The following is a 23166-nucleotide window of genomic DNA, read 5'->3' as shown; positions in this document are numbered from 1 at the left end:
AACCGGTTAACGACAGATAATGGATATACCAGTCAAACTGTCATGAAGAGGGTACAGACAGGCTCACGACGCAAGCCCTCCCTGTACCGCGCTGCCGTAAGCCGGTTCTCAGAATGGTGGCTAATTGACCATTTAGATTCCGCTGTCAAAACTGCAGCATTTATATGCTGCTGGCATCTCTCATTGGTGGTTCAGCGAGATCACAGGGAGCTGAGCTGTCGTTCAGGCAGCCCGGGGCCTCTGTGATGTGTCCTGGGCTGCCTGATGTCTGGGATTGCTTCAAACTGTTCAGTTTTCCCTCAATAAGTGATGGTAAATCATTTAATTCTCCCTCTTTGTTTGTTAACTCCACTAGAGGAAGATGTACAATATTTGTGAGGAGCAAACCACCTAATATTGTGCATTGGTGCTGTGCTCAGAGACATAGGACGTCCATTGCAATACTGTAGCGTCTCCACAAATGTGCGTTGAGTTTGCTGCACTAGTGGCTTTTCTTAAGTCTTTGCTAACACAGAACTGCCGATACAATACTTAGATAGAGGATTCCTTATTCCCAAAATGTGCAGTCTCCATTGTTTAAACCCCTTATCTAGTAAAGCTAAATAATTTCCCATATTACCAACCCTTCTCCTATGTCACTATCCTTACCTACCAACCCTTCTCCTATGTCCCTATCCTTACCTACCAAACCTTCCCCTATGTCACTATCCTTACCTACCAACCCTTCTCCTGTGTCACTATCCTTACCTACCAAACCTTCTCCTATGTCACTATCCTTACCTACCAACCCTTCTCCTATATCACTATCCTTACCTACCAACCCTTCTCCTATGTCACTTTCCTTACCCACCAACCCTTCTCCTATGTCACTATCCTTACCAGGTGACAGGCATCAGCTGTGTGCGCACGGACACTGCAGCTCAGGTAACATCTGGCTGCACACATTACTTTCCACAGTAAAGGGTGCAGGCTTCTTTACAATGGCACCACCACCCTCCCACAGCTGTGTACTGCACATGTCTTTGTACACGTGTAGCACACAGCTTATGAAAGACTCTGTCCGTTCACTTCAACTCTGTGTGGGTGCCGTACAGCGTCTGTGTACTGTAGGTGTCGTGCAATGACACTATACACAGACACTATTCAACGAGGCAGCCCCCTGTACAGACATCAGTGTTTTAAAATACTGATGCCACATGCCAAGGAAAAAATAAAAAATACTAAATCACTTATTTTTTTTATAATTACATTTAAAAAAAGAAAAAAAAAAGAAGCAACACTATTCCTTTAAAAAAAAACATTAAGAAAAGAGCAGACCTATGTGGCTGCCACTTGTACCCAGTCTCTACTTAGAATACTAAGACAACTTTTTAAAGTCACCTATAATAAATTTCTAAGAACTCCATACATTAAACCACCAGTTTTGTACCAAAACTGCACCCCTGCCAAACAAGGTACAATTGGGCCTAGAACACATAAACGTCTAAAACTCCGGCGCACAATGAGACTTTCGATATTTCTTTTTACACCCAAAAACTGGCATACAGGTCTTAATAAATCCCCCCCACCCCAGATGTCTGCTTTACAGCTGGTGGCACTGTGCTGTGGTTCACTGTCAGGGGTCATATCCATAGATCTAAAGGAAGAGGAGATGGACAATGAGAATTAACTTAATCGGTCATTATTGTAGATTAGATGCCAGCTGATTTCAGAAGTCCTGAAAACCCATGTTTTTCAGCTTTTTTTTTTTTTTTTTTTTTGGGGGGGGGGGGGGGTTGTTTTTAAAGGGGAAAAACCTGTTGTAGTAGTAGTAGTAATTTGGGATATTTTGTGTCTTAAATAAAATGTGATCCCTTTTTTTCTTTCCTAGGTGAATGCTGAGGATTACAGAGCGGCACAATTGGCACAAGATGAGGTGGGAATTGAATGTAATATGACTAAGAAGCAAAAAATAAGTGTCTGAATTGGAGGATGAAACCTTCCCTACTAATTGTTGGTGGTTTTGTGAGCTGGACCCCCCCATCGATCTGCTGATCATTGGGCGATTGTATAAAGAGATGATGTCATGTTTACAAGACATCTTTTTTTAACACCTCTTTTAGGCTATGTTTACACAGTGTATTTTTTAAGACAAGAACGGCCTTTGTTGGCTATTGAAATAACAGCCATACTTGCCTTAAAATAATGTACTGCATTGAACTCAACGGCCGTTCTCACACTGTATTTGGTATGACCATGAAAATAATTGACGTGCCAATTATTTCCGGCCACTTAAGTGCAAACAACTGCTGCTGTTCTGCTCTGTTTAAACAATGTATGACCGTTCATGGGTAAAATAGTAGCCATTTGCATGTTGTGCTTAATAGGATTATGACATTACCCTTTAAAGTGGTACTCCAGCGAAAATCTTTCTTTCATATCAACTGGTTTCAGGAAGTTTAATATGGATTTTGTAATTTACTTCTATTTCTCAAGTTTTCCTGTTCCAGTTAGCTGCTGTATGTCTTGCAGGAAGGGGTGTGTTCTCTGACGTCGGACACAGTACTCTCTGCTGCCACCTCTGTCCATGTCAGGAACTGTCTAGAGCAGCAGCAAATCCCCATAGAAAACCTCTCCTGCTCTGGACAGTTCCTGACATGGACAGAGGTGGCAGCAGAGAGTACTGTGTCCGACTGGAGAGAATACATCACTTCCTGCAGGTCATACAGCAGCTGTTAACTTTTTGACACCAGTTGATAAAAAAAAAAAAAAAAAAAAAAAAAAGTTTTTTTTTTTGCCTTTAAACAACATTTCCTGTAAGATGCCTGTCTGTAGTTGCCCAGTAGGAGTTCACTTGTTCAAGTAGCCGCTTATGGACGCTCTGTAATATGATATGAATTGTGCCAAAGATCTTATAATGGGAAAATCTGTTTTGTACAACTCTCTAGGAACTGGCTCGGTGGATTATGGAGAAAGAGCAACAATCCTATAAGAAGTCTAAAGGACGGGAAAAGATGGCCGACCGAAAAAGGCCAGATGAGAGGGAGGTAGGAGTGAAATGAGATCGGAGTTCTTCTTAAACAGCCATATTTGTAAGACTATCTATAGCACAAGTGTCACGCTCGTGGTCCTCTAGCTGCTGCAAAACTACAATCCCATCATGCCTGGAGACCTAAAGCATTGGCTGCCCAGCGAGTGTGACACCCCTGATTTATATTTATGAGTATATGGTCCCTGTGCTTAGGCAGTATCTGGGTGTTACTCACTCACTGGGATCGCAATATTGTGTGGGCACTCAATAAACTTCAGCTTCATTTAGCCATGCAAGGAAAAACATATACGAGATAGGCAACACTGTGCACATATAATAAATCCCAGGCCGTCCAGCCACTGACTATACCTGGCCAACTTCACGATATCAGCAGCATCACTCACTGGTGTCGGCTCCTCCAGGCCCAGCGCCATCACCTGGGAAGCTCTGATGTCTAATAGAGCTCCACCAGGTGGGTTTTAGAGTCCGCTCTTTGGCCTCTTTCACAGGTTCAGTGATTTTTCTGGGTCACAAAACTTCCTACTATTTTTTTTTCTTTCTCTGTGATCCATGGAAAATCATCCATATTTGCATCAGTCAGTGCATCCATTTCCGTAAAATGTGAACAGTACTAGTAATAAAGTTGAACATGTTTTCATCCGTGATTTTTATCAACATCACAGATGATCATCCGTAAAAATCACATATCCTGTAGAGTCCTATGGGCTGATCCATGCTTCACTAGGACAGTTTTTTTTTTTTTGTACAGAGCATATTATGGATCAAAATTGATCCATAAAACTGATGGTGTGTCTATATCAATGTGCTCTAAGTTGAATCATGACTGCGGATCCGCAATAACAGACCACTTTACAGGGCGTGTGAATAAGGCCTTATGTAGAGGTGAAGTATATGGACCAGTAGCTCCACCTGAACCACTATCTCCACTCCAGAGGCACAGACAATACTGCCTCTTCAATCCGCACCATGCCGATAGATAAGAGGAGAGTGTTAGAGTAGTAAAGTTGCATTGTAACTCTCAGTGCTGGTTTCATATCTTGGCATTTAGTCCTCCCATTTTTTTTCTTTCTCTGTATGTGGATTAACAATTATTCTTTGCTTTAGTTGAATTCCTATGATCATGGCAGACCACGATCCAGAGAAGAACAACACCGCTCCCGGAGTGATAAACCCTATAGGTAAATAGAAAAAAACTGATTTCTGTTATAAATTGCCATATATTAGAGAAGACTGTGTGAAGAATAGCAAAGCAGAAGAGTAGGAGGTGTCCAGAGTAGGGATGCACGATGCACCGAAATATCGATACTACTATCGATATTTCGGGCAAAAATACGGTTCGGTACCAGGATTTCCTGGTATCGAAAGCAGAGAACATGGCCGGCGGCTAACTGAGCGCTGGCCATGTTCTCTGGGTGCTGCCCCCTGGTGTCACCACCTCCGTCCCTCCCCTCCCTCCGCTCACAGCAGTGATAAGCTATAGCCGGCACATAGCGATCGCATGTGCCGCCTATGTAGCTGTAGCTGACGCTGTCCCACTGACAGCAGCATCTGACCCGTTCCAGAAGCAGTGGGGGTCGGCTACTATGTGTAGCAGATCCCCTCCGCTAATGACTGCAGCCTGCTGCAGGGTGAGGGGGTCCGCGGGTGGAGGGACAGTCTTGTTGTAGTGATGACCCTCGGACACACACACACACCAGGGTCCCGCAGCTTCCCCGCAGCCTCAGAATGGAGGTTATCAGTGCAGGGGATGATAAGGCACACATGTCTTGTGTTGTGGTCTTTAACCCTATCGGCTCCTGCAATGATAGCCTCCTTTCTCCATTCTGCCGGCAAGGACTCTGGTGTGTGTGTCCAAGATTCATCAGAGCAGGAAGACGGGCCAGGGCCATCCTGACAGCATTATGCCACCCTTCCCACCTCCCCTATATATGATCTCTCCTACCTGATAAAAGCAATTAAAATAGTATGAACGGCAGCAGCCTCATAATGCAGGCTGTGCTACACTACTACAAGTCTTGCCACATGCAAGCCTTTACCTAAGAGGACGATAGAGCAAATCGTCGGAAAATGCATAATGGTATATAGCAAAAAAATTCTAATGATATCACATGCAATACTGACAAAATCCCACCTGCTAAGTCTATGTCCCCATGTAGTAGTGGAGGAAAAACTCTAGGGTATCGCCACCATATTATGGCTTCGTCAGGACGTGGTGGCGATACCCGTGCAGTTTTTTCCTCCACTACTACATGGGGACATAGATTTAGCAGGTGGGATTTTGTCAGTATTGCATGTGATATCATTTGAATTTTTTTGCTATATACCATTATGCATTTTCTGACTATTTGCTCTATCGTCCTCTTAGGTAAAGGCTTGCATGTGGCAAGACTTGTAGTAGTGTAGCACGGCCTGATTTATGAGGCTGCTGCCGTTCATACCATTTTAATTGCTTTTATCATTTCTTTTGTAATGGTGCCTGCACACAGAGATTTATCTGACAGATTCTGGAAGCCAAAGCCAGGAATGGATTTGAAAAGAGGAGAAATCTTAGTCTTTCCTTTATGACCCGTCTCCTGTTTATAGTCTGTTTCTGGCTTTGGCTTCAAAAATCTGTCAGATAAATCTGTCTGTGTAAACGCACCATTAGCCGGCTTAATGAAGCTATTTTAATTACATTTCATTGGTGTGCACTGTGATTTATATATCCTATATTTCTGTCATTTTTTGTTTTGTTCCATTGGTATTAGTGTATAGGGTACACGGTAGCACCCTTTCTTATTATTGTGTATACCTGTGGGGCCCACTTTGTTCTTTTTCTCTTTTTTTTTTTTAACCTCTTCTACCTGACATGTTATTAAAGGGGTCTCCTCTGCTGGGGGGCACCACAAGTCTCAGCAGATAATCAGTCCTGCTTGGGACACTAACATTCCCACCATTCTAACCTGTAGACATCTGGATCTTAACTAACAGAATATTACAAGCACCATCACTCCCAGCATTGTGAATACTTCCTGTCTGATGTACTACAACCCTCAGCAGAATCGCCTCTCCAGTCTGCAGCACTACAGGGGGATTGACTATAGAGGGGGTGCTTACTACAGGGAGCTGACTACTCTGTGGGCTACCTACGAGAGGGATAGCTACATATAGGTTACTATATTTTTACTATGATTTTTGGTCACCCCCCAAAAAAATTCATTAAGTGATCAAAAGGTCACATATATACAAACATGATACCAAATAAAACTGCAGATCACAGTGCAGAAAATAATCCCGCACACCACAGCCATACAGGGCAAAACATGAGAGGTTAGAGTAGTCACAGTAGTCAGAGTAGGACAACTTTTTAAGCTCTTTTATTTAAAAAAAATGTAAACTATTTCTAAGATAGTAAAATCAAATAAAAAGCCCATAACCTGCTGTCACCATAATAGTGCCGACCTGAAGACCATAACAGCATAAAAACAGTTGGGGGTGTAGCTTTTTCTCATACTTGGGTATCGAATTGGTATCGAGTATCGAAATAAAAAATTAAGTATTGGTATCGAACTCAAAATTCTGGTATCGTGACATCACTAGTCCAGAGTTGCCGGTATTTATTTGTTCTTAATCCCATTTGAGTTTGGCGCCTTGTTCCTACAGACGGATTCTCGGCTTGTACTTAGTTCTGATAAATCTCTGTTTGTGGAGATAAAAATGTGAACTTTGGAGCTGTTTATTGTCCACAATGTCACCAGTGCGGCCTAGATATTGGTCCTATTGTAATAGTTGTTGTAGTTTGTTCATATTTCTGGTCGGAAGGACTCAATAGCTTAGTAAAAGCAGGTGAGATTATCCTTTGAACATATAAAGAATTAAATGGGTTGTTCACCGAACAAAATATTTCTTTTAAATCAACTGCTGCCAGAGATTTGTAATTTACTACTAAAAATTCTCCAGTCTTCCGGTACTTATCAGCTGCTGTATGTCCTGCAGGAAGTGGTGTATTCTTTCCTACCTGACAGTGCTCTCTGCTGCCACCTCTGTCCATGTCAGGAACTGTCCAGAGCAGCAGCAAATCCCCATAGAAAGCCTCTCTTGCTCTCCAGACTGGAAGGAATACACCACTTCCCGCAGGACATACAGCAGCTGATAAGTACTGGAAGACTGGAGACTTTCTAATGGAAGTAAATTAAATTTTTTTAACTACTCCTTTAGTATTTGAAAAATTTACATGGTTTGCTCCAATACAGAAATGTCAGTGTGGTTTGTGACTGATCAAATCTACTACTGGCTGCTTTCTGTATTAGTTCCTCAAGGTTTCCATGAATTGTGCTTGTTATATGATGGGAACCTGCATTACAGTCAATGAAAATGTGTCCTGGTCTTGTCCTATGATGGATGCACCTGGAACATTGTTCACACAGTTAAAAAAAAAATACGGCAAACAGATCTTTGATCTCAAGGAGACCGGCCAAAGACTACACTGTTGGCTGCTGGTTAAAGCACCCAATATAGGGAAATCCTAGGTGCATTGCCCCCTGGGTAACATAAATATGCAAAAGGGTCCGCAAAGCCTCATTTATGAGTCTCAAGACATGGGGCTAGCCAGATATCCCTACAGGGAAGGGCCAAGAAAAGGGGCGGCTGCTGTATGGAGACCACCAATAACCGTTACATAACATAAAGTGTCCCCTTCAGGGAATATCCAACCCAATTATGAGTCTGATATGACCAGGGAAATACCCAAGGCCAGGTATCCATCCACAGACAGCTGTTTTGTGGGCATTGCCCCTCATCAGTGTGGAGCAGGATTCTGGCTAGGTGGAAGCAATGCCTAGTAGAGCCATTCGGGAAACAGATAACTGATCTCAGGGAGACCAGCCAAAGAAGACACTGTCATCGCTGGATCCAAAGCGCTCAATGCAGTGAAATCCTAGGTGCATTGCTTCCTGAGAAACAATAAGTGAAAAGGTCTCCGTACAGGAGCCATCCCTTGGGATATCTGGCTAGTCCTGTGTTTTGGGACTCGTAACTGCAGCTCCACTGACCTTTTTGCATATTGTATTTTCCAGCCAGTATTTAACCGGCAGTCGACAGTGTCTTCTTTGTCTGGTCTCCCTGAGATCAGTGATATGTTTGCCATATTGGTCTACTAGTCATTATTCCCACCTAGCCAGAATCCTGCTCCACACTGATGAGGGGCCAGACCTTGATGGATGTGGATGGATATCTGGCTTTGGTATTTCCCCAGTCATATCATCATCAGACTCGTAATTGAGTTGGATATTTACTGATAGGGCCACTTAATATGGTGGTGTTTGGTCTCCATACAGGAGCCACCCCTTTCCTAGCTCCTTGCATAGAGGGATATCTGGCTAGTCCTGTGTTTTGAGACTCATAACTGAGGCTCCGCTGAACATTTTTTGCATATTACAGTTAAAAAAAAAAACCCACATGTATAAAATCCTCCTCAGAAAACAGCTCCACAAGCCGCCTCTATTTTAGTGGATACTTTCCAGCGCTTTTACATTTCAAGTGGTTTTTGAACACATTACACATGTGCGGAACCTCCCCAAAAATAGTTGCTTGTCAATGGGGAGACAAGCTGATAATAATGGACTGCACCTGACAAATAACCCATAATGTACGAGAAAAATGTATTGACATAAATGGCGAGTTATTTGTGAGGTGCCGGCCGTTATTTTTGCGTTTTTGTTTGTGTCATTTTCAGATTGTTAGAGCTCTCACTTCCTTCTGTATTATGGTGCATGGTGCCAGCCCAGACATTGTACATTGTAAGTTCGATTTATGAACCAGTATTCCATGGGCGAATATTTTTTAGATGCAACTTTTTTTTTTTTTTTAGTTTGCCTTTTTTGAGTATTTACCCAAATATTTGCATATTACAGGATTTGCACAAACTGGTGCAGGCCTACGTCTTGTCAGTACCAGGGGAATATGCTTGTGCAAGTTTTATGAATATTCTGAGAATATTCTAAAAGTTGGATAATTCAGTCCTATTTGGCTGGGGAAAAAACAAACAAAACTGCATGTTTCATACTCAATAGTAAGTGTCCCCCTTAGTTTTCACCTCAGAAACGCCCCTTATTTTGTCCATGTGTCCTGTACACCTGTGTGTCAGTCAGAATGACCGGATGGGGTTATAGCAATTGGCCGTAAACCATGAATGACTCCAAGCTAAGATCTTGAAACTGAGGAAGTTTAATGAAATTGACTGACAGAACTTTTTGCTTTCTGCTTCTCCTTATTCCGCAGGCCGCTCCCTCCAGCACCGGATGAAGATCACAGTGAAGATCATGGACCCGATTACATGAACCGTAACCCTCATAGCTCTCCAAGACCTGGTTCAAAGTCCGAGTCCTCCCATAAAGGTGGGAAGAATGTAGATAAATAGGTTTTATGTGTAATATGTCACATCCCCTTCAATGTCTAACGGCCACCAGGGCTCGTCTGTATATGTGGTTGTACCTAATACTGCGGCTTCTAACAGTCACGTTAAAGGGATTCTCCAGTGCTACATAAACAGGGCCCCTTGCTTCCAGAGACAGCACCGCTCTTGTCTCCAGTTTGGGTGCAGGTTTTGCAACTTAGTTCTATTGAAGTGAATGGAGCTTAACTGCTAACTGCACCTGACCTGGAGACAAGAGTGTTGCTATCCCTGGAAGTAAGTGGCCATGTTTTTGTAGAGCTAGATAACACCTTTAAAGGGGTACTCTGGCAAAAATATTTTTCCTTCAAATCAACTGGTCTCAGAAACTTTTATAGATTTGTAATTTTACTTCTGTTTAAAGATCTCAAGTCTTCCAGTACTTATCAGCTGCTGTATGTCCTGCAGGAAGTGGTCCATTTTCTCCAGTCTGACACAGTGCTCTCTGCTGCCACCTCTGTCCATGTCAGGAACTGTCCAGAGCAATAGCAAATCCCCATGGAAAACCTCTTGTGCTCTGGACAGTTCTTGACATGGACAGAGGTGGCAGCAGAGAGCGCTGTCAGACTGGAGAGAATGCACCACTTCCTGCAGGACGTACAGCAGCTGATAAGTACTGGAAGACTGGAAATGTTTGAATATAAGTAAATTACACATCTGTGGCACTTTCTGGCACCAGTTGATTTGAAAGAGAGATTTTTGGTGAACAACTCTTTAATAGCATAAGCAGCTGTACTTGGCACGTCTGCATTCCAGGTTCGGGGCCTTTTCTGCTTAAGGCAACATTACAGAACAGAGGACAACAGCATCAAAACACTATCAGATTAGGAGAGCGGTGTTCTGATGCTGTTGTCCTCTGTTCTGTGATGTTGTCTAAAGCAGAGAAAGTCATTCTCGGTGGGAGGAAGAAATGGTGTGGTGAAGGTCTCAGAGGTTCTACCCCAACTCATTGAATGTTAACCCCTTCACATCAGCAATCTGTATGTATATACGTTCCTGATTGTGAAGGGGTTTGATGTGTGCGGGACCGCTACAGTGAGAGCGGCCCACAGACATCAGTGTCCCGGGAGCAGAGGATAATGAGAGGCAGCTGCGATCGTGGCATTTAAGGTACTCATTGACAGGACAAGCTCCTGTTACTGAGTGATCGGGACCCCCGCAGCCATCACTTGCACCAATAGGCGGGGGTAATCCTCTTACCTCCGTCCTGTCGGATTGGCCATCCGTGCTTAGAGTCTGCTCTCAGGCAGGCTCTATGCATAGATCGCCGATAACACTAATCTATACTATGCTATGGCATAGCATAGATCAGTATATGCAATCTATTGATTGCATGTTTTAAAGTGAAAATAAAAAATAAAAAAAGTTTTAAAAGCATTAAAAAAAAAAAAAACCTTATAACCCCCTCCCAATAAAAGTTTAACCCCTTAAGGTCAAAGCCTATTTTCGTTTTTGCGCTTTTGCTTATTCCATTTTAAGTTTAAAAGTCCCTAGCGCTTGCATTTTTTCACCTAGAGACGTATATGAGCGCTTATTTTTTGCGAAACCAATTGTACTTTGCAATGACCGGCATTATTTTTCCATAACATATGCTGCGAAACCGGAAAAAAATCATTTGCGCTGTCAAATTGAAAAAACGAATTTGTTTTGATTTCGGGGAGTTTTGCATTTACGCCGTCCATCCTATGGTAAAACTGACTTGTTATACATGTTCCTCAAGTCGTTACGATTACTATGATATATAACATGTATAACTTATATTGTATCAGATGGCCGGTAAAAAATTCAAACCATTGTTAACAAATATACGTTCCTTAAAATCGCTCCATTCCCAGGCTTATAGCGCTTTTATCCTTTGGTCTATGGGGCTGTGTCAGGTGTCAGTTTTTGCGCCATGATGTGTTCTTTCTATCGGTACCTTGATTGCGCATATACGACTTTTTGATCGTTTTTTATTACATTTTTTCTGGATTTGATGCGACCAAAAATGCGCAATTTTGCACTTTGGAATTTTTTTGCGCTGACGCCGTTTACCGTGCGAGATCAGGAATGTGATTAATTAATAGTTCGGGCGATTACGCGCGCGGCGATACTAAATATGTTTATTTATTTATTAATTTATATTTATAAAATGGGAAAAGGGGGGTGATTTGGACTTTTATTAGGGGAGGGGATTTTTTATTAATAAAAACACTTTTTTACTTTTTTTTTTTACATGGACTAGAAGCCCCCCTGGGGGGCTTGTATATACATAGCACTGATCTCTCATAGAGATCAATGCTGTGTATATACACAGCAAAGATCCATCAGATCGGTCATAGATTGCTATGGCCTGCTGCAGGCCATAGCAATCTATTGCCGAGCCGGGATCAGCGTCATTCCGACGCTGAGGCCCGGCACGGGCAGAAGAACGGATCTCCCCCCGCGATCGCATCGCTGGGGGGAGATCCGACCCACTAGACACCAGGGATAGTGTGCATAAAGCACTTCAATGCAGCTGTCAGGTTTGACAGCTGCATTGAAGTGCTTAATTAGCCGGCGCGGCAAAGGGACCCGCGCCGGCTAACAGAGGCACTGCCCGGCTGCACGTGTCAGCCGGGATCAGCGCCGTTCAGAGCGGGGTCCCGGCGGGACCCCGCTCTGAACACCCCCCGCGGCGCCATGACGTATCAGATACGTCATGGGTCGCTAAGGGGTTTTAATATACCCCCTTGCCTATTATAAAAATATATTTAAAAAAATAAATTAAATAAACATATATTACATATCGTAGTGTGTAAAATTGTCCGATCTAATAAAATATAACATTATTGTTCCCGCCTGGTGAATGGCGAAAATGGATTTTTTTTTTTTAAAAATTATATATCAGTAAAAAATTTATAAAAATCGATCAAAATTTTTCTGTTACACCAATATGATTTTAATAAAAACTAGAGATCATGGCGCAAACAAATGACACCCCAACCAGCCCTGTAGGTGGAAAAATAAAAGCGCTATGGCTCTTAGAAGGCGGGGAGGAAGATTGTATTAGTTTGACCCGGACATCTGTGCATCAATGGGCTCAGTCTTGAAGGGGTTAATATTGTGGCCTCAGAATAAGATCTTGGTGTCCCATGGCCCCAGTAGCAGTGTAACAGTGTAAGGTGTAAGTATATAGAGGCCAGTGTGATAAATGGAGCAGAATATTTCATTGTCTGAACCTGTTTCTTTTTTTTACCACAATGACTAAATGTTTTTCTTTCTTGCAGGCTCCTACTATTGACGATGATAAATGTATCCATTGTGCCATTGATGCTCAAAAGACTAAAGACCCCCCCCCCATTGCTGATGCACCATGGCGCTAAATGTCCCATCTGACCCTTGTCTCCCCGACTTGTGACACACCGTGCAGCAGCATTCTGTGGCGCCAAGCTTCTATTGCACAAGGTTTCCGCTAAGACACAGAAGACTTCCCATCAACTCCTCCAGTTGTATGACGTTCATGAGCAGCTTTGTCAGGCGTCCCACAGTTCTCGCTATTTGTAGTTTTGTTTGCCACAACTCATAGCTATTGTAATTTATAAAATGGATGTGACCAAGCAGAAGTACTGTGGCCGGCATTGTCTAAAGCCTCTCACTATCCGTGTAATGGAAGCTCTGGGTTACAGCACTGACATATCAGCCATGGAGATCTCTCTTTACTTTCAATCAATTAACCAAAGCAAAAGGTATGAAGGTATAGAGGTAACGGTATAGAGTCCTGTCTATACACTGCTAGGGCTGCATTCACACTGCACTCTGCTGTGTAGTCAGAGGTATATAGCGATGATCTGTTTATATCCTGGGGTACACGCTCTATCGGCTTATGAATATAAATGGGGCCCTACAGATATGTATGCTGAGGGCTCTGAGAGCTTTGTGTAAGAAGTCTACAACTTGGTAGTGTCAGGAAGCCTTAAAGGAGAACAGGAAGGATTATATCGAAGATCTGTTTGAATTGCCTTTTATCCTTATTAAGGGACTGTATCATCAAATAGTGATTGTGTCTTTGTTTTTTTATTTTGTGAGGTTTTCTCTTCTAATATTTCAGGTGGTAAAAAAAAAACCAGCCAATAGCCTCCGTAAATGTTAGTAAGTCCTTCCAGACACTGGCTGCCTTTGTCCATGTGGCTGAATATATGGTTACAGCTGTGTTTCTTATTGAGGCCGTTTAGGCTGTGACACTGCGGCCGCAAATGCTGCGGCGTATCGAGAGCCGCTGAGCTTCTCAGTGCAAGCACCTGCGAAGAGATTTGTCTCTGTTGGTAAATGTCTTTCTGGTTCTGTCACCCGGACTCTGGCTGTAATAAAAACGCTGAATATCATAAAGGCAAAAAGCATCTACTAACAATAGAAAAGATGCAAGTGGACTTGATATGCTGGCAGCGGCCCCATCAGATGAGCAGGTGGGGTAATTTTGACGTTGTGGAAGGAACAATGTGAGATGAATGATGTTACAGTATAAGGCTATGCTCACACACAGTATTTTTGCTCATTGTTTTGCAACCAAAACCAGGAGAGGATAGGAAACACAGGCTATGTTCTCACTCTGTTTAAATTGAGTGAATGGCCGTCATTGTATTGGTAAATAATAATAGTTATTTTAAAACAACGGCCGTTATTTGCCAGTAAATGACGGCCATCCACTCAATTTCAACAGGGTGGGAACATAGCCTTTCTGTGTTTCTAATCCACTCCTGGTTTTGTGTTTCTAATCCACTCCTGGTTTTGATTGCAAAGACTGTGTAAGGGCGGGTTCACACTACGGAATTCTCGCGGACAATGTCCGCGAAATTCCGTCAGCTGTCCGCCCGCACATCTGGACGCCTTTCCGCCGGCTCCATAGACACCATTCTATGGGCCGGCGTATTCCGCTATACGCTGAAGGAAGTGTCATGTCACTTCTTTCAGCGGACAGCTTACGGAATTCCGCGGACATTGTCCGCGAGAATTTCGTAGTGTGAACCCGCCCTAACACTCAGCATTTTTGCTCCGTATTTTGGTCAGGATTGAAAACACAGAAACTGAGCAAATGTTTTGAATATAATTTTTTGACTTGTCAGTTCCGCTCCTGATCTTGATTGAAAAAGAAATACAATGTGTCAGCCGACTCATCACCAGGCTGCCTCTGGACTCCGGGTGCCTGGGAAAGCTGGATCCTGTCCTGTTTCCCAGTACTGTATCCAGCTTTTCCAGGCCAAAGGCAGCTGAGTGCCGAGCTACCGGAGCGCCTCACTTCCTTTTATACTGTAAAGTCACTCATCTCTACCAACAATATTTAGAGACCTGGCTTGATGTGGATCGTAAACCATTGAGGTAACATTACACATAGGAGGGACGTTCAAATTGTGCATAAAAAAAAAAACATTCTCATAGTTTGGTCACTTTTCTCATTTAAATTTGTAAGATACATTCCTAAAAAAAAAAAAAAAAAAAATAATCCCCTCCCAGTTGTATTTCCTCAGGAAAGGCTGCTCGTCACGCCCGGGTGATGCTGTATCACGTTTGTCGTCGTCCTTTTCATGAACCAATGTCCAGTGTTATGACGAAAACTGCACAATTTATGTACAGGAAAAAAAAAGTGCCATTTTTAGCTCTTTATTTTGTACACTCTTGAGTTTGTGTGTCCTCTGTGCAGGCGGAATACCGTGTATTTTATATTTTTATTCATATTTATTGTTGTAGCGTCAGCCAGTCTGTCGTCGCGGCTGTTACGTCTTTTTAACCAGCATGACTGTTTTAGGACTTTTGGAAACTACGTAGATGCTGCAACGTTTTCTCTTAGAGGTAAATTACTTTAATCTGCTATGTAGTTATTTTAGGCCGTTCTTTGGGGGATTGAGAATTGATCCCTTGGAATGAGTCATATTTTTGCTGATTTTATACGTATAAGTTATCATGTAACAATTCATTGTCTTCATGGTAATTAGATAATCATGTATTACTAGGAATGAGAGTGGGATCTGGTTGCTAAGGGAAACCATACTTTACTTATTTGCACTGTTTTTCATACATACCGTCTGACTATCGTCACAGCGCTGAGGACGGTTACATTATGTAATCCATGTCACATGTAATTAGAAAGGTACAATTAGTGATGGTTAAAGGGGTGTTCACCAAATATTTAAAAAAATCTTGAGTTTTTCAGTACTTTTCAGCTGCTGTATGTCCTGCAGGAAGTGGCGTATTCTTTCCAGTTTGACACAGTGCTCTCTGCTGCCACCTCTGTCCATGTCAGGAACTGTCCAGAGCAGCAGCAAATCCCCATAGAAAACCGCTCCTACTCTCCAGACTGGAAAGAATCCACCACTTCCAGTACTTATCAGCTGCTGTATGTCCTGTAGGTAGGATTTTATTAATAGAAGGAAATTACAAATGTTGATGTGAAAGAGAAAATCTTTTGGGTGAATTACCCCTTTTAAAGGGCCTGTCCTTTGAGCACCATTTTACAGTGTGTATAATGAAGAAAATCTGCAGAAAGTTGAAGAACTGTATAATTACATTGTGTTGTGTGTATTGTACTGGTCCGGAGTTATCATAGACATTATACTCCAGGGTTGAAGTGACACTTGTGTTTGGAAAAAAAAATTACTGATTTTCTGATTTGTTTTAAGGCTATGTACAAACAACGGACGTTGTAGGAAGTGTCAAACAATGTCCGTTCACACAGTGTGGTACAACCATGTAAAAAATTGACATGTCAATTATTCCTGGACACTGTGCATTGATTTCAATGCAATTTTCAGTGTAGCAACGGCCGTTGTTTGATGCTCACTACAATGGCTGTTTTTTTTTGAGTGCCAAATAGCGGCTGTTGTCCGTACCTTGTGTAAGCATAGCCCAAATAGGTAAACTATAAGATGGTGCTGGTATGTGGACACTCTCTATTGTTGAACCACGGCCTCTAATCTCAGGGCATTAAACGTCACCTGTAATGATCTAAGAGCCACCAATGTTCTGCATGTCGGACTCCGCCATGTTCTACAAGTTTGGGCTCCTGACTCCATCATCTTGTTGCTCCTCCATCTTCACAGTGAGCTACACTAGAGGGACGTTGTTCTAGAAGGAATGTAATAGGAGTAACCTACTAGTTGTTGTGTTTTTTTTTTTCTTTTTTTTTAATCTATCTGCTTAAAGTGATTTTGGTCTTTGCCGAATGTGTCTTTGCTCTACACCGATGGACCTATAGCAGAGACTGGACGGTTTCCTACAGTAATTTATATGATCCTATAGAATATCTAAACGGTTAAGAATGGAGGAGGACGTGTATACCAGGATTTATAGGCTTGTCGCCCTTTTATTTTGGTGACTTTCATCTGTTCTCTTTCTAACATTACACATTTTCTAATAGAGAACAGAGTCGCTGCATTGAACTGTTCAAGTACTGTATAGAGGCTATAATCGAAAGTATTATATAGGACCAGACACTTCTCACCTCCCAGAGATATATAACATCATATCACGGTACCTCAGCCTAATTTCTTTAAAAAAATGAATGAACAAGGAAGAGGTAGAGATGCAGCTGGCCTCACAGTGATCTGATGCATTAAAGGGGATTCACAAGTATAGCTCATCAGCCGCTGACTGGCCCCCTGCATCCCCGCCACGCCAGTCAGCCATGTGCCACACTACATAGAGAAGCTCAATTCACTGTGTAATGGCCAGGCCACATTGTAGCAGCTCAGCTGCCATTCACTTGAACAGGAGCTAAGCTGCAGTTACACAAGGCTACCACTACTGATTCTGGCACTGTTCACTCTGTGATCCGACTGATCGTAGGGATGTACGCACCCCACCGATCAGAGACTGATCAGCTATTCTGTAGATGGCTCCTGTGTGTTTTGCCCAGAAAACCCCTTTAAGTTATTGTACTGCACTCCTGGAGTCATATTAATGCATCTCACAAACCTAAGTCTTAGGCTTCTGGATCAAAGCGATCGTCACTGTTACATACACATGAGAAAGTGCTGGAAGACACAAAGCGACCGATGGCCATAAAAAACAGTCAGTTTTATCATCTTTTTGGCAGTTTGTGTGGATGTTTTTGTGGCTCCTCCCTAGGCCGGGCATGCCGTGTGCGTTGCCTCCTCTAGTACCAATCACATTAGTTTTTGAGTATATCAGTTGTTCCCTCTAGTTTACCATTACCGAGGGCACTTACATAAAAAACCATTCACATCTCTGCTTAGGAGACCACTTTACTCAGGTTAGAAGGAAAGGACCAGAGCATCATCACATATGACAAGCCTCTGTGTGTCCTAGGATTAAACACAGAGACCTACAGCAATGGTTAAAGGGGTAGTTCAGCAAAAAAATCAACTGGTGCCAGAGATTTTCAATTTACTAATTTTACTTCTAGTACTTATCAGCTGCTGTATGTCCTACAGGGAGTAGTGTATACTTTCCAGTCTGAAGAAGTTTTCTATAGGGATTTGCTGCTGCTCTGGACAGTTCCTGACATGGACAGAGGTGGCAGCAGAGAGCACTGTGTCAGACTGGAGAGAATACACCACTTCCTGCAGGACATTCAGCAGCTGATAAGTACTGGAAGACTGGAGATTTTTAGTAGAAGTAAATTATAAATCTCTGGCACAAGTTGATTTGGAAGTATTTTTTTGCTGGACAACCCCTTTTAAGATTAGTGGTGAATGAGAGCTGTGTCCTTATATATAGTATTGTCACCCGTGTTATAAGTCGTTCTGTAGACAATTAGTAATGTATTATAGGAGTTATCTTATTGAGCCAACAATCCACCAGATTGTAATAAAAAAAATATATATTTTCTATATCATGCAGCCGCTAAGACTGAAGCATCAGCAGTATGAGCAGGTGTTATCCCTCCACCCTGCAGAGAGAACTCTATAAACTATCATTGGACTCGTCTCATGCCATAGAACCAGGTAGAGTAAAAGCACAGTATGCGTTAGATGCAGAGATTGGGATATGGCGACATTTAGTTTTCAATTTTGAATCCTTAATTGGCCGCCTATGGGCATCGAATAGGTTCTGTTTGTTTTTTTTACATTGTCTTAGTGTTTTTTTTATTTTTGTTTATATATTTGATAATTCTATACTTTGTTAGTAACATTGGTTTTATTTCTTAAAGGGGTTATCCAGAGTTAGGGGGAAAAAACAGCCCTTTTCTTGCAGAAACAGCACCACCCCTGTCCTCAAGTTGTGTGTGGTATTACAGCTCCAGTCACTTCAATGCAAGTAAGCTGCAAAACCCCAAACTGGGGACAATAATGGTGCTGTTTCTGGAAGAAAGTGGCCTGGTTTTATAAGCCTAGAGAACCCTTTTGTTTCTTAGTTGTTTTAGGCAAAGCATGACAATCAGTGATGTAGAACTCAGTTTAGTACTAAAAAAAAAAAGGGTAATGGACTGAATTTTCTGATTATTGGGCCATTTTCCATAGACCATAGTTATAACATTTGTATAGACTGAGAAGTCTGCGCTGGGGAGAGGTGCGTTGGGAAAGTTTGTTCCCACCACCAGTTTTTTATCTTGCATCCGGACTTCTCTTTAAGGCTTTAAAAGGGTTTTCAGTTACAGGTATTTAGGTTATCGGTCTATGTTCAGAGGGGTTCAGACGCCTGACACTATGCCGATCAGCCGTGAGTCGGAGGCAGATGGCGCCATTCACTGGGAACTGGCCATGCTTTGGTTGTAGCTTAGCTGCCCATTCACTTTCAGGAGGAGTCCGGCCATGTTCAAACGGCAGAGGGGAACATAACCGACTATCCCAACTCGCCTCTCCAGTGCTGGATCGTCACTTTGGGACTGACTCCGGGCTCCGCGATCTCCTGCAGAGCTAATGTCTCCTCCCGGTTGATGCCACCCAGCCGGTCAATGACTGCGGTTACTATTTGGCTGAGCACTCAATCCTTCAGCTGGGACGGCCAATTCGTGACATCCGAACTCTGAAGGGAATGCTTTCCCACCGGGGTCCCAGGGCCTGTCATGTGGTGAATCACTAGAACAGGGAGAGGTAAGCAATGATTCTGTTCTCCCCTGCCGCCTGTGAGATTTATGAAGTGGACGGACTTCTCCATCAATATATGCAACTGGCAAACTACTTTAACACTCAGACCCCTTTTAAAGATTTTTTTTTTTGGTAAGCAGAAGTTTCGTTCTGTAGAAGAGTTGGCTGTAGTTTGTTTAAGGTGTCCATCCTATAGTCCAAAACACGGGTTAATAGCCTACAAAAAATTCCTAACAATACAATTAAATTATAACATTTACAAAAAAAAAGTATTACCCTTAGTTCCAACTTAGTGGTTTGCAACCTGTGCGGCCTCAGTCATTGAATAACCGTTCTACAGCTGACCGAGCATGCAGTTACCAACCGTTAGAGCCCTATTCCACCGGACGATTATCGATAAGATTATCGGTAAATCGTTCGAATCTAAACGATAAACATTCGGTTGAATAGCAGTTAACGACTAACAACCGAACGAGAAATCGTTAATCGTTTAATAAGACCTGGACCTATATTTATCGTTGCTCGTTCGCATTGAATAAGAAGTTGTTCGGTCGTTCGCAGTAGTGACGAACACAGTATCGATGACAAGACGACCGCAAGAACAATCATAAGTAACGATTATCTTTCCATGTAAATGGGTGAACGATTTCAGGTCTTTCGTAATAGCGGTTGTTTGGATCGTTCATCGTTAACGATTATGCGAACGATAATCGTCCCCTGGAATAGGGCCCTTTAGAGAAGCATAGGTTTCAGATCAAAGACCAAGAAAATAGCCGATCTCTATGGACACTTTGATGAGGTTTGTGCTTTGTGTTAAAGGAGAGCCGGGGAGGAAGCGGCTGAACATAACAACATGCACTTACCTCCCCGGCTGCAGCACTGGGGTACACTGTCCCCCGCTCCGATTCCCGGTCCCCCGGCTGCAGGAAGGTTTGAGCAGGGACCCAGGTTGTGATGTGTGAGCGGGGCTGACGGCCGGGGGATGTAGGTGCATGTTATGTTCAGCCACCTCCTACCCAAATCTTTTTAAAAAAAAATGTCCAACTCCGGACTTCCCCTGTTGTTTTTTTTTTTTTTTTTGGTACTTTTTCTGCGAAGCGGTTTGTTATAGATAAGCTACAGAATAACCATTTGTGCTTAGTTCATTTATTTTTGCCTTTTCTAATCTGCTTAAAAATATCTATTTAGCAATAAACATTACTGGACGGCTTCTACAGGAGAGCAAGTAGTTTTTTTTTTTTTGTATTTTAATCTTCTATTATACTATGTACTGGATGCTGTTCTGTTATGCTGGTTTTGAATGTCTTTTTGTGCCATTTTCTATCAAAAATCCTAAGCTTGATGAAACCTACGCTGGTGTTCTTCCCTTGCTGAAAAGTTCTATCCATGAGTAAGTCAGCAGGTAAACGGGAAAACTAACACCGTACAGTTGTTTTGTAGCTTGGATGGGATTATTCCATGGGTTCTGGCCCATTGGGCAGGTTCAGGTAGTCCGATGCTTATGGGTTCCTTCACACGCACACTTCCTCCAGTCCATCTATGCAATTCCTTCTCATTCTCTACGTAACAGGTTTTGATATGTTAAAATCTTTTTTGACCAAAGCCTCATATATTGAATGTATTGATTTCTTCCTGAACTCATGAATGTTCATTGAATGTTATCTGTAGCTTGTCTTGTTCAATAAATCTTATTGATTATATAATGTCTTTTAGTTTCTTTGTCCTTTTCCATTAGGTTATAGGAGCGTGTCCGTCCTTACCTTTTTGTCATGATAATGTTCTCGTGAGATCAGAGCTTTGATGAACAACACAAAAAAAAATGTATTCTGTGTCGGGAGATGTAGAAATGTGTGAGCACTCGGCGGGGGTGATGGAGTCTATGTAACCCTATGTTTCTGGAATCCTTGGACTGTTTGGGGACTGTAAGGACTGTCCTATACAGAAAATGCTTGTGGTTGTGTCTCATGAACGGACTGTACAGTAATTATATCCCCTGTAGAATACAAAGAAAATGCTGAAAACTTAACCTGCCGAGGCCTTAAAGGGGTTGCTGAGGAGATTTTTCGCCACTGACTGATTTTCGCCAGAGACGGACCTCTCCTGACCCTCGGTTTGGGTGTGGTTTTGCAGCACAGTTCATTCCTATATCTAGGGCTGCTTGGCTGAGAAGTGTTTAGTGTCAGACCCCTTTATTTTAGGGTGAGGTTTCTGAAGTAGCATCATGGCTAAGTGGTTACTGTTGCTTTGCACTGCAGGGGTTTCGGTTCATATCAAGGGCAACATCTGCACTGAACATGGAGGAAACCCATGCAAACATTGTGAGAAGATCCAAGTACTTCAGTTTTCTTCCACATTCCAAAAATCTACTGAATTCATCCAGTCCTGGGATACACTGGGAGAAGTTTCCCAGGACTGGATCCAGCTTTTCCAATCACCTAGAGAAAAGCAGCATGGAGTTCAAAGGCAGCTGATAAGTTGCCTGCCGAGCCAACAAAGCGATTCACTTTGTAAATACTATAAATACGCTCATCTCTATTTGTGAGTTTAAAGTGAATGTGTCATCAGAAAGTGACTTATTGTGTAAATAAGGTTTTTATGTTAAACACATTTTTTAGAATTTTTGGTGACATTTTTCCTAATTTTCCATTTTTCTATCTATATTATTAAATTAAATGAAATCCTGATATCTTGCAGTTCTCATTCTCACCACTGGGGATTAAAACTAAGCTGAGACTTCCTGTTGTCTGTGGTGATGAGGAGGCTGCAGTAAAGTGATCTGTACAGCATTGCAGTGTCTATGTCCGTGAGTCTTGCTGTAAAGCGGGTCACTAAATGCTGTTAAGAACAGCCCAGCCAACATGGCCGCCCCCATAACAATGGACAAAAAGAGAATGGAAATTTTTTTTTTTAAGAAAATAGAAACAGATGAGAATAATAGAACAAGTTTTAGTATTTGACTCTAATCAGTAAAAGAAAATTTAGGCGACACCTTCCCTTTAATAAAGTTGTATTTTATAATAATTTCTTGGATGTGCGTTCTTTTGTTTCAGGTTTTTTCATGTTGTGGGGTGTTGTATCTGTCTGAGCCATGGACGCCCTTCTGTGCATGCGGTATATTATTTCAGGGTGTCTCGCCCCTTTCCTCGGTGATTACCTGGGGCAGCGACTGATGGCGATCCCTGTGCTGCGGAATACGTGGGCGCTGTGTAAATATACCAATTGTTGTTCCGTATCCTTTAATTGTGAACGTTGATTTAATTGTGTGACGTGAATATTACCAGTATAATCCATCAATATCCTGCATAATCCGTCATAGAAATGTGTAATGTTTGAGATCACTAAAAGGCGATTTAAATGTATAGGTCATCCATACTCTACTAGGAAAAAGGATATGTAAGGCTATGTTCCCACAACGTATAAACAACAGCCCTTGGCACGCAAAACAACGGCCGTTTTAAATAAAAAATTGCATTGAAGTCTATGGGCAACAGCCAGAAATAAAATGTATGAACATTATTTTGATGGCCAACATCCGTTGTATAATACATTGTGTGAAATGGCCGTTGCTTGCATTGACTTTAATGCAAATAATTATGAAAATAATCCCATATCCCTCTCCTGGACCCCAACCAGCTGTCTTCTTAGCTCAGTGACGGAGTGGGACCCCACTACAGTCACCAATTGGCTGAGCGGGCTAAGTTCCA

General features: G+C 42.3%; 1 protein-coding gene across 5 annotated transcripts in view; it reads left to right on the top strand.

Moving 5' to 3' along the window:
• CCDC50 (coiled-coil domain containing 50) overlaps nucleotides 1–21165 on the top strand; it is a 50336-nt gene extending 29171 nt beyond the window's left edge. For 2 of the 5 annotated variants that reach the window (XM_069974409.1, XM_069974407.1), the window contains 5 exons: nucleotides 1871–1915; nucleotides 2928–3026; nucleotides 4136–4209; nucleotides 9290–9405; nucleotides 12710–21165. In XM_069974409.1, the coding sequence (XP_069830510.1) occupies nucleotides 1871–1915; nucleotides 2928–3026; nucleotides 4136–4209; nucleotides 9290–9405; nucleotides 12710–12723 (348 nt within the window). In that variant the 3' untranslated portion in view covers nucleotides 12724–21165. The remainder of the gene's footprint in view (nucleotides 1–1870; nucleotides 1916–2927; nucleotides 3027–4135; nucleotides 4210–9289; nucleotides 9406–12709) is intronic. The other 3 variants (XR_011363599.1, XR_011363597.1, XR_011363598.1) reach the window with 3 other exon arrangements.
• The last annotated feature ends 2001 nt before the right edge of the window (nucleotides 21166–23166 follow it).

This window comes from Dendropsophus ebraccatus, chromosome 6 (assembly GCF_027789765.1).
Source record: "Dendropsophus ebraccatus isolate aDenEbr1 chromosome 6, aDenEbr1.pat, whole genome shotgun sequence".
NCBI lineage: Eukaryota > Metazoa > Chordata > Amphibia > Anura > Hylidae > Dendropsophus > Dendropsophus ebraccatus.
This window is presented reverse-complemented; position numbering and strand designations above follow the sequence as displayed.